This window comes from Ictidomys tridecemlineatus, chromosome 5 (assembly GCF_052094955.1).
Source record: "Ictidomys tridecemlineatus isolate mIctTri1 chromosome 5, mIctTri1.hap1, whole genome shotgun sequence".
Lineage (NCBI taxonomy): Eukaryota > Metazoa > Chordata > Mammalia > Rodentia > Sciuridae > Ictidomys > Ictidomys tridecemlineatus.
This window is the reverse complement of record NC_135481.1, coordinates 89,226,131-89,238,279: the sequence shown is the minus strand read 5'-3', so window position 1 is coordinate 89,238,279 and position 12,149 is coordinate 89,226,131. Positions and strand designations below refer to the sequence as shown.

The following is a 12,149-nucleotide window of genomic DNA, read 5'->3' as shown; positions in this document are numbered from 1 at the left end:
ACCAGAGATATCTAAAGATCCCAAATCTTGTTTGCAATGCAAAAGGTTCTCAGTGATGCTGCAATTACTAAAGATACATTAGATTGATACAGAGTTGATGATTAAGATAAGGAAAGATTCTGAATAACTTCTTGCTTACCCTGAAAATATGGATCCTGCTTCTTCAGGGAAGCTTTCTCTTCTTTTTTTTTTATTATTTCCTTTCTGTGTCTGTCTCTAGGTCTCTGTGTTTGTCACACACACACACACACACACACACACATACACACACACACACATACACACCCCCCCCCACACACCACATACACACACACACCGGGAGTCAGGTTGCTATGTGCAGGGAGAAAAGAGCAGCAAAGAGAGGAAATGGATGCTTAAATCTGGATTCTGGGTCTTTATTGAGAGTTTTGTGACTTTAGGAAGTTTTTGAAAATTCAGGGATGTGACAGGACTTCAGCTGGAACTTGGGGTGGGGTGGGCCAGAGCGAGTGACACAGAGAACCTGCTCATCTGTAGTTACAGATTTCCTCAGGCTGACCCAGGTTCCAATGTTAATTCTCCTTCAAGATCTTGTTGATCCAGGGTCGGTAATGGGAGATTCTGGTGAAGACAGCAGGTGGCTTTGCGTTCAGATTTACATAGGATGCAATGCCCTGGGCTATCCCAGCACACAGAAGGGGGCCCCCAGAGTCTCCCTGTGGAGGGGGAGGGAGGAGGAGACAGGGAGAGCAGGAGGGAGAGAAAGAGAGAATAGGTGGTTAGTCAGGAAGTTCTTCACTCCTGTCCATGGGCCCCAGCTTGGAGTCACAGATCAAGATTCATACCGGGGCTACACATGGGGTATCTAGGTCTTCCTTTCTTGGAGTGTCCCCCCACCATTATTACTCTGTGTGTGTAGACTGGAATGGGTTGTCAGAGATTGTCCTGGGCCACAGGAGGAGGGACACTTTCAGTTTTCTCACTCCTGCTATTCCAAACTCGATCATTGACTGACAATCTAGGGGGAACCTAGTTGGAGGATCACCTTGTATACAGAATTTGTCTTTCTGGGATTGCCCGCACACAGCTGGAGGTTGTGTTTAAAGCTTCTGAAGTGTTTGCAGGCCTGGGGATCCAAGAGTCTCAATTTCACCTCCTGCAGACTGTCAGGCGTAGGTTCATCCACATTTGTTCTTCCCCAGCCAGTTGCCCGGCACATTCTCCAAGGTGGAATGAAGTTGAATTGGGATGGGAGGGGTAGTGTCCCCACGGCTAGGGTCAGGTTGGCTTTCTCCTCCAACTGTGAAGGGAATGAGGGTTTGTCAGTGCAGGAAATGGATTGGGAGGCAGTTGGAAGCAACCAGGGATAGAGAGGTCAATTGTCTTATGTTAGAATTCAAGCCCAAACAGGGAGTGGAAAGGTGGTACCATCCAGAGGAAGGCCAGGGAAATTTCAGGACAATGGGGATCTGAAGGAAAAGTCTAAAGAAGTAGAAAACGGGAAGAAAAATGTTGTCACCTTTAGTAACATGATGTCATGGAGAAGCAAAACGTCATCATATTTTGGATGAGGGAATTGCTTTACCACCTCAAGCCTCTGCCATGTGTCTTCTTTCTCTTTTTTGTTATGGACACCTAGCATAACTGTTATAGACCTGTTGTGAAGAAGAAGGAAGGACAAACAGAGTGACATCTTGGTGTTTCTCCTGGGTTGTGCCTATTCTGACAAAAGGGGCTGGACCCCCGTCCCCCAACTGGGGTCCTGGACTCTATCTATCCCCACTTTCTGGACCACTTATGGCTTTTTGTAGGGTTGAGGTTTTAATCAGGGAAGAACTTTCTCTGGAACAGATGCATTGTCCAGGACAGGATCCTTGGGAATTTCTGGGGAATGAGCAGACAACTGAGATCCTAGAGGAGAGGGTTAGTACTTCCTAATTCAGAAAGCCCTATCTGGGGCCAGCACCTCAGAGCTAGAGACAGTGAGAAAAGTGGGAAATGTGTACCCTATTCTCTGCCTCCCATTAAAAGGATGGGCTTTGGACCCTGGGAACTAATGGCCAGTGTTCTTGAAAGGACATGGAGGAGGTAGCCCAGAAAACTGGGTGGGCCCTGAGAAGAATCATGTATCTTACGTGTTTGGGGGTGAGGAGCACTAATTCAGGGGGAGGATCTGGGATGGGGTCTCCTTTTCCTTGTAGGGGAACTGAGCACACAGTGACTGAGGCTCGGGGAATCTATTTAATAAGACTGATTTCTTTAAGCATGTGTCTTCTCTCTCCTGAAAGCTCCCAGGCCTAGGATTCCCTCTTCAGAACCCACCAGGGTGTATCCCAGGTCTCCAGCCTGTTTGTTTATTTCTCATTGGAGACAAACAGGACTTTTTTTTTTTGTCTCACCTTCCTGCACAGCGAGCAGCTGTCAGCACAAAATTCCGTCTTATCAGGAAGCCACCACAAGATTTCAGGTGACCTCGAGGAGTGACAATTTCCAGATAGGCCATGTAGGGGCGGGAGTGTGGCTTACATTCTGTGCCCCCGATGATCTCCCCTGGAACAGAGAACCACAGGGTTTAAACATAAACATTGATGCTCTCTCCAGAAAGTGCACAGTGGGTTAAGATTGAGAGAGACTTACCTTGAATGTCATCCTAGCCTTGAGTTTTGCCTATCAACCTCTCAGCTTTCTTGTACCTACTCTTTCTGCCCATAAATTCTCCAAAAATTCTTATTCCTTCAGACACATTAGCCAACCTTGCCTTAGATGCCATTTAGACATTTTTTTACCTCAAATTTCTCCCACTTCCACCCTGACCCAGCCCACCCTTCCTCTGTCTCTGTGGAGAACATGGTCTCCAGATTCTCATCCTAGTCTTCTCACAGCCTATGAGCAGTTCACAAAACAACCAAATCACAAGTAATTTGTATCACTGAAACTCAGAAGATGAAGAGAACATATTTTCATGGGGATCCCCCACTTTTTCTGGACTTTTATCCCTATCAGTATAGGATTCCTTGTTACTGGGAACTGCTGCAAGTTGCAGAGAGCGTATAGGAGTATCCCAAATGGAGACATCACTCTGGGAGTTTGAAGAGAGAGCTTGAGAACCTGTTGAATGTTTATCTCCCAATAGTCAACTATATTCAGACTAAATGTCTTTGTTCTAGGAGCTGATCCTGGAAATTACAGAGGGAAGGAATATAATACTCACCGGCTTCAGCACTGGAGCATAGGAGAAAGAGCAGCAGAAAGAGAGAAAGAAGATGCATCTTCTTACAGAGGCTGTCCATGGCAGGTGCTGATTTTATCTTTGGTCTTGGGATTTATTGCTCCCAGCAGGCATGGGAGGAGCAGAGCTGGTAACCACAGGAACTGTGTGGTCATGTTTTCTTCTCTCATTCTAAGTTGACCATCTCTCTGATTAGAAGTTTCCCCAGAATCACAATCTGCTTTTATAGAGTTGAAGTTAAACTTCCATCTCCTGGCTCCCCAGATGAGTGCTCAATTCCCAACCATGCAACTTATCTGGGGTCTGGTGTGGGGACAGAATATGCAGGGACCTTGTCTTTCCCAGTTAGAGCAGTTTGTTAAAGACCCAACAGAAACATAGGTTGGGGAGAGTTTACTGAGCGTTCAGAAGCATGCACACAGTTATGGCTGTGGCCTACAGTGGGGAATGCATTGAAAAAAGACCCAGTGCACATACACTTGTATGTACAAATGCCTGAGCGTAAACACACATACACACACACACACACACACACACAGAGAGAGAGAGAGAGAGAGAGAGAGAGAGAGAGAGAGAGAGAGAGCAAACAAGCAAAAGTTTCAGGAGGCAGTATTTATCCTAATTATACGCAATGCTCTTTGTTAGTTTCCATGACGTTCCATTCAATTTCATTGTTCTATATGTCAGAACTTGAAGAGCACACTACTTACAGGATGATTACCTATAATTTGAAAATCATTGATCTGTGTCTCTTTCTTCCTCTGAATCAATGTTAACTGACAGAGGAAGAGAGAGATCCAAGGAAAGTAGATAAGGGAAGGAAAGATATGTCTTTGCACACAATTGATGATAGTTTGGGTGTTTGGTGTTGCTTACAATATATGGGCCAATCAAATGGCAGTGGTACTTTTGTTGGTATAAGTTGGGGCATTGTTTATGACTAGGTAGCCTCTGGGCTTAATTCTACAGCATCTTCTATTTCAATGTATAATGAAGACTTTACTAACAATCAGTTGTTACAAGATGAGTATACAGTCAGGGGAGGTAAGTAATTTCTCCATTGCTAAAGATATTCAAGTAGAGGTTGAAGAGTCTTGTTTAGAGTGCACAATTTATGAGAAAAAAAGATGGCTTGATGCAGAAGCCATTTAAATGATGGCAGTGATTCCTTAGCCACTACAATGCAGAGGGACCATCCCTCTTCTGAGTACTTGAAACATTGCTTCTCAGTGCTTGTATGCACTTTGACATTTAAGGCACATAGCAGTTAGGTGGAACAAGTTCTGTCACTTAGCTATCTTTCTGAACTTCAGAAAGTTCCTGAAGTTCTCAGACTAGTTACTATATCTCTAATTTATAAAGAATGACACAGCACAGGGCTTTCATGAAGAACTGAATATGGTATTAAACATAAAATGCCACATCATTGGTCTTTCATAAATGTTGGTTTTATTCCTTTAGTTGTGTTATCCTGTGTGCTGCATTACAGCCGTATGAGGAGTAAGTGATGGGTATGTCCTCATAGGGCGGATACATTTGCTTGGGCAAAGAATAAGTCTTATATTTCCTCTAAGTTCCCCTAAACACATTACAGATTAGCATTAGGGCTCCAGGTTTAGCATGCTGTGCTTTGCATAGCACCTTGTTTCTATTTATTCAACTTGAAGCTGCCAGGCTGTTTCTTCAACCTTATTATTTGAGTAAGGCTAAGTCTTCCTTGAATGAGCAGGTATAAAAATGTCATTTTAACCCACAAGTTGCCAAATAGGGATATAATACTTCTAAATCTCATCAGCATTGAAGTCTATAGTAAGGAAATGTCATGGATAAGGGACCACAGATAGGATGACTCATGCCCTCTTGCATCAGATTGAGACAGCAGCACAAAGCAGCAGGCACAGTGCACGCTTTATTGTACTGGCCACATATTCCTGAAGCAGGCTGAGGCTTGCTCTGTGTTTGCCCTTGCTGTAATCTCTATCCACTTCTATAGCTGATGTTTCTAAATGTCCAAATTTTTCTAAATTTAAAGTGTACATTTGATTTCTGTTAGCTAACATTCAACATCTATGAAGTAAGCCGACAAGGTCCTTTTCAATTTATTTATTCTACTATGTGCTTGTCTTAACTCCTAATGCAATATTTTGCATTTGAATTACTACACTCTGCACAACTCTTTTGACTGGACAAGGAGTCCAGGATATTGATAAATGGAGAAGTCCTAGGAGATGAACACATATTTTGGGGTGAGAGTAATATATATCAGGGTTGTGTGTGTCTTTATTTTTTCCTCATGATTTTTAGCAAGAACTCAAAACATGTCCCATTTTGAGGTTATTTCTGATATTTCTCTTTCCAATCACTATTCCTGTAATAGGTTAGTAGTGAAGAGTAAAAGTCCTAAGGTGCCTTTTCTCATGAGTTTTGAAAAACCCTTTAACTGGATGATGTCTATAAATTCTATGGTGTTACTACTCTTCTTGTCATTCTCAGAACCATTCAGTGGGCCATCTTAGAATTGACTTTGTAGCCATGATGATCTTATCTTCTCTCTGTGTGCACTATGGGGGAGGCTAATGACAGTGAATGTTCTTTCCTTTCCTGTGATCCACAGGATGCTTGCTTAATCTGTGGTGATTGCCATCGGTGGAGCCAAAGCTTGCAGACTCAGTCTTCTTCTCATCATCTCCACTCCTACTTCCTCTGAGCCACACTTCCTTGATATAGTTCTGGGATTGGAAATGATTGTCTCTTAGATGGTTCTATGGACTTCTGATGTTGTATATTATGTTGGGACTTCATAAAGATATCTCTTTGGTCTAGACTTTCTTCCCCACCTTAGGTTCTTTGTTACATTTGTTTCTTCAATGGCAGATGCTGCCCAGGATATACGTTTTTGGTAAGGCAGATGGGGTAGATAGCGTGAAGGGGCAAGTTATGAGAGAATAATGAGGTAGTATCAAAATCATGTAACAAAGTCACATGGTAGGATCAATCCTCCATGGGTCATTCAGGGAATTTTTTCATTGGTTCTTCTTCCTATCAGCTGAAGGAAGAACAGAGGTGGAAAATCAGCACTGTGGACAGTTCAAAGATGTTTAATGTCAGGGGCCAAAGCCACATTGTTCAAAGAGATTGAGTTGAAAACTGGAGATGATTGAACAGTGGAGATGCATGTGAAGAATGGAGAGATGCTGACAGGGTGATCAGGAAGAGGGTATAAATAACATGTATGTCTCTATTTTCCTTCTCAAACCTGAATTTCTTTTTCCCAATTTGAATATTTCTCTTAATGATCTCGAATATTGCCAAAGGTAGAAAAACAAATACTTTGCCTTAATTCATGATTAAGGAGAGGAAGGAGTACTGGCTATCCAGGATATGGGTCAGTGAGCAGCAGGAAAGGAAATCACACAAATAGGCTTGTGATCTGTGTCTTTATTGGGATTCTTGGGGATGCAAGTAGCCAGGGACTCTACCAGAGGGTATTCTTAGGGCTCATGATGTGGACAGATCTCCTGTATGATTGAGTCAGACTTGGGGTGAGCTGGAGGAAGAGAACTGCTCAGGCAGGTTTTAGAGGTTCTCTCTGGTTGTGGTTAAAAACTGAGGCTATAATATTAACATTAAAAACTGAGGTTATAATATACATACTTAAAATTATAAAAGACATGTTTGGCTTAATGAATAATTGTAAATCAAACACCCACATAATCCACACCTAGATTAAGAACTAGAACATAGGCAGTTCACCTCTCACATAGAGATGACTTCAACTCAGGTTAATCATTTATCTGCTTTAGTCTCATAAACTCTGATGAGTCTTTAATTTTGCTTAAGAAAATCCTGAAGCCCTAAGTCCCATACTTTACAGGAGTAGAAAAGCATGTCCAAAGGAGAACCAGGAGAGTACATGCCCCAGAAACTGCAGACGAAGAGAGGAGGGGATGAGATAGCTTGGGAGGAGAGGGCCCAGAGGAGACCTCACATTTCATAGAGTTGCTACTCTATAAGAGATGGCATATTCTTGTATGTGGGGGTGGGGAGGGCACTGGAAAGCAGAATGACAAGGTAACATTGGGGTCTCTGTAAGGCAGAGCTAGTATTGAGCACCTCATGATGGCAAAGCTGCTTGGGTGAGTTCCCTTCCCTGGAAATGTGGCCAGGCCGAGCATGATGGCCAGAGGATCACTCCCTGAGGACAGTGAGTAGGATTTGACCTAGACTGGCCCAGCTATCCCTTGGGATCTTACTGCAGACCTTCCCTAATCACTTTAGTCCTCGGTATTTTCCTCTTTTTGTGAACACCTGTCTTTGATGTCTGGGCTGTTTATTTTTAACATTAAAAGGATGAAAAAACAAAGCAAAACAAAACAAAACTGCAGCAGAAAACTTTGTAACTTTACAATTAGATGAGACAGTTTTTTTTTAACTTTTTTTTTTTTTTGCTTTGAATTATAGTTGTACATGAAAGTTGGGTTCATTTTGACGTAACTGTCCATGCATGAAACTTCATTTATTCCATTTTAGTCTCCATTGCCCCACCTTTTCCTCCTCTTCTCCTTCCCCCTTTCCCCTTTTTCTACTCTACTGGTTCACCTTCTACTCATTTATATATTCTAATTGGCACTTAATAGACACACATAAAAGTAGAATTCACGGTAGTATATTTTACATGCACATAGTGCAATTTTTCTTAAATTCATTCTGCATTTCCTCCCCTTTTCTGTCCCTCCTCCTTCCTCTTCAATCTTCTTTTCCGTGCTCTTCCCCCTGAGATAAGACAGTGTTTGAAACCAGGCTCTTCAATGTTTTGTCTGACTTTGTGCTTCTTTTGAGCCCAGTTGCTTTACCTGTAAAACGACAATGGAATATTGCGAGAAAGTTTTTAAATTTTAAGCTGTCATGTAGCTTGCCACCTGCTTTTTGGTGTACAGTTCTATGAATCCTCATGAACTCACTGCTACTGTCAGGATGCACAACAATTTCATCACTTCCTCAGACTTCCTCACGCTGTCCTTTTAGTTACACTTCCCCACCCCAATGACTGGCAAACCTTGATCTGTTGTTAGAGAATGCCATATAAATCATACAGTGTATAATGTTTTGAGGCTGGCTTCCTTCACTCAGCCTAACACTTTAGAATTCATTCACATTTTTCTTGGGTCCACATTTCTTCTTTTTATTTCTGAGTTGTTTTATTCCATTCTGGTGCTATAACAAAATATCTTAGACTGGATAATATATGAATATCAATTCTAAGTCTGTGAAATCCAAGATTGATGTGCCTGTAAATCCAGTGTCTTGTGAGAACTGGGTCCTCATAGATGGAGCCTGCTAGCTATATCCTCGAATGGCAGAAGGGATGAACAAATCCCTTCAGGCTTCTTTTATGAGGGCATTAATCCATTTTCGAGTTCTTTGCCCTCAGAACATAAGAGAGGCCTCCTAAAGGCTCCTCCCATCCTACAATGTAGTATTACTCAGCCAGAAAGAATAATGGTATTTCTTGGTAAATGAATGAAACTGGAGACTATCAGGCTAAGTGAAATAAACTAGAATCAGAAAGTCAAAAACATTCAAGGGTTGAATGTTTTTTTCTGGTATGTGGACGCTAGTCCTCAGTCAGTGGGGGAGGGAAGAAAAGAGAGAGAGAGAGGAGAGAGAGAGAGAGAGAGAGAGAGAGAGAGAGAGAGAGAGAGAGAGAGAGAGAGAGAAAGGAAAAAGGGAGATTTCTTCAGAATAGGAGAAAGATTGGTGTATTTGAAGAAGGAGATTTATAGGGAGGGAGGAGGGATGGGACATGGGAAGAACAGTGAAATGAATCTGACCTAAGTTTCCTATGTATGTATATGAATATACCAAAGTGAATCTTACCATCATTTATATTCACAAGACATTAACTAAAACAACAACAACAACAAACCCCAAACAAACCTAAAAGTAAATAGTGTAAAGATCAGTAGAGGGGAGGAAACAGGGTAAGGGAGGAGGGGAGGGAAGGAAATGTACTAGGGACTGAATTAGAGCAAATTGTATTCCATGCTTTTATAATTATGTCAAAATGAATCCTAATGTTATGTATAGCTAAAAAGAACTAATAAAAAGAAAAAAGTATAACATGAAGTTATCAATCATGAGATGCAATCAAGTACTTATTTCATTAAAAGAGTTATCGTTTTTTTTTTTTTCTTAAACAGAAACACTAAAAGGATACACGATGTTTTTTTTTTTTTGTTTTAACATAGGGCCTCACACCGGCTAGACAAGTGCTCTCCCACTGAGGTGTATCCTCAGCCCTTTTTCCTTTTGAATATGTATTCCATATGCTCATCTGGAGGAAAAATGTAGGTATTTCTTTTAAAAAATAAATTTGGATATGAATTGAAAATAAACAAACAAAAGAACAAAGAGTTCTCTGAAGCAGCATAGAGTTACACTCAGTAAACGTGGTTATAAAGATCTCTGGCCCACTTCTCACAGATTCTATCTTCAATATGTTTGAATGGCTAAGTGTTTGTGAATCTAAAGCATGCTCAGTAAGAAGCATTTATGAGAATGAATGGTGATTTTAAAAGAAAATATTACATTCCTCACACTCTGCCTTGATTATTGTATTAGTTTCCTAAGGCCACTTTAACAAAGTTCCACCAACTAACCAGGTGGCTTAAACAACAAGAACTCGTTTTTTCACAGTTTAGGGTGTCAGCAGGTTCCTTCTGTAGGCTGTGAGTCAGGACTGTTCCAGCCTCTCTTCTGGCTTTTGTTGGCAGCTGGAGCTCCTTGGTGTTCTTTGGCCGGCAGACACTCTGCTCAACTCTGCCTCTGTCTTCACAGACACTCTGCTGAACTCTGCCTCTGTCTTCACAGGGCCTCTCGCAGTGTGTTTTCTCCTTTTCTTCTAAGAACATGCCAGCCGTATTGGGTTCAGGGTCCCTCTTATTTCAGTATGACTTTATCTTAACTAATTACACCTGCTACAACTCCATTTCCTAGTAATGTCACAGTCTGAGGCACTGGGAATTAGGGATTCAACATATTTTTTTTTGGGGGGGGGGCAACACAATAAGCCCTAACAACTCCCTCAGTACCTTACATAAGGGTGAAAGTTGCCAGCAAACTGAGGTGCAGGGTAGACACCATTCCCAGATTCCCAGGGAGCCCCTAACATTGAGGTGAAGTAGAGAGCTGATATTTTCCTAACTGGGGCCCCAACAACCATGAAGACCCCAAGAGGAACTGGCTCTTTTGCATGTCTCTGTGTGCTGCCCTGGGCTCTCCAGAGGTCCACTTCCTAGTGGACAAAGCTCTCTTTTATCCTGCCTGCTTCCTCCATAATGAAGATATTATTAGTTGTGTTGAGACATTTCACTTTGCACACAAATTCTTAAATGCATGCACTAAAAATCTAAAGTCATGTATTTTCTTTTTAAAGCTATAATTCCTTTGACTTTCCAAATTAACATTTGGAGGTAAATCTTTCTTAATGGGAAATCAAATATCATCAAATGTTGATAACTGTTAGGCAAGTTCCACTGATTCACAATTTAATATCCTGTATGCCTTATATTCAAATTTTTAATCTTTCACAGCACATTAACAAAGGTATTGGAAAAGTTGAACCACCATGATCAAAGGCATTATGAAGTGCACACAGGTCTGAGAGGGACAGCCACAACCTGGGAGTGGTTTTCTTTAGGAAACAATTTTCTCTTTATTTCTGGGTGGTGGTGGGGGGTGTTACTGGAGATTGAACTTAGGGTTGCTCTGCCCCTGAGCTACAACCCCATCTCTTTCTTATTTTGAGACAAGGTCTTATGGAGTTCCTGAAGCTGACCTTGAACTTGCAATCCTTGCCTCAGTCTCCCGAGAAGCTGGGATCACAGGTGTGCATCAACATGCCCAGCTAATGATACTTTCTTTAGGAAACAATTCTATAATGTGGGAATAGAAATTATTACAGCTGTTGAAAACATTAAATGCATGAATGTGACTCCTAATTGCCATTTATTAGCTTTGCATTATATAATGAAAAAAAAGTACTCCTTTACCCCCAGGGAGTGTTAAGCTGACACTCCCACAACCCAACATCCTGGTATTTCTTATTGTACCAAAAATAAGCAACCATAATAAAATCATGTACACTTTATAAAATGACACATGGTGGTATTCTTTCCTTCTTAAATATTTTTTTTTGAGCTACCAAACACTTGCATTTGTAAAATCGTTGATAAAAATATTTCTCTGGGTTGTATAAGAAGGGAGACAGAGACTAGTGATAAGATGTGGCATATAAGTAATCAGACTTGGCTTCTTTCTCTCCTGCTTTACCAGAGGTTGGATTTTCCTCATCTTTTGTTTTCTGGAGGTAAATCTTTAATGTCTTAGTTGGCTGCTTTGGCCTATTTTGCTTTCCTTTTCCCTTTTATTTGAATGTTTTTGTCTGAAGATTTATCCTTTCTTGCTTTTCGTTTTAATTTAGTTTCTACTTCTGCAGCAGGTTTGGCTGACAACCTTGCCCCTTGGCTCTTGAGCTCCTCCTGCACTGAGCTTTGGTCTGAGCTGGGCTTCCCCTTGGTGTCTTGGTGGTGGGGAGGGGGCCTGCTGGCCATAGCGCATGAGGGCCTTCACCAAGCTGGGCTGCCTGGTCCTGCTGCTCCTTCCGGCCTATGCAAAACTCTTATCTGGACCATTTCTCCTGCTGACCTTGTGATGAAGCTACTCTCTTATCACTCTGTGGCTGTCAGGCGGCCCCCTACTTGGGTCCCACTCACCACATCTCAAAATTAATGCCTTAGCGATAATGATGTTCTTATCTTTTCTTTTTCTTTTTTCTTTTTTTTTTGAGTGGCTGGGCCACCAACTGATCTTTTCACATGAGAGGACCATGTGATGTTCTTTTTGTCTGTGGTGGTGGCCTTTCTGGAAGCCCTTGGATTCT

The 12,149-nt window shown here is 41.7% G+C and overlaps 1 protein-coding gene across 1 annotated transcript; it reads right to left on the bottom strand.

The window, feature by feature from the left end:
- Window positions 1-367: 367 nt before the first annotated feature.
- On the bottom strand, window positions 368-3,293 carry LOC101958059 (chymase). Its single transcript, XM_005338704.5, has 5 exons — window positions 3,191-3,293; window positions 2,379-2,529; window positions 1,499-1,634; window positions 1,025-1,279; window positions 368-695 (listed from the first exon to the last, which is right to left on the bottom strand). Exons 1-5 carry the CDS (start codon window positions 3,267-3,269, stop codon window positions 552-554), a joined length of 765 nt encoding a protein of 254 aa, XP_005338761.3. The 5' UTR covers window positions 3,270-3,293; the 3' UTR covers window positions 368-551.
- Window positions 3,294-12,149: the final 8,856 nt, after the last annotated feature.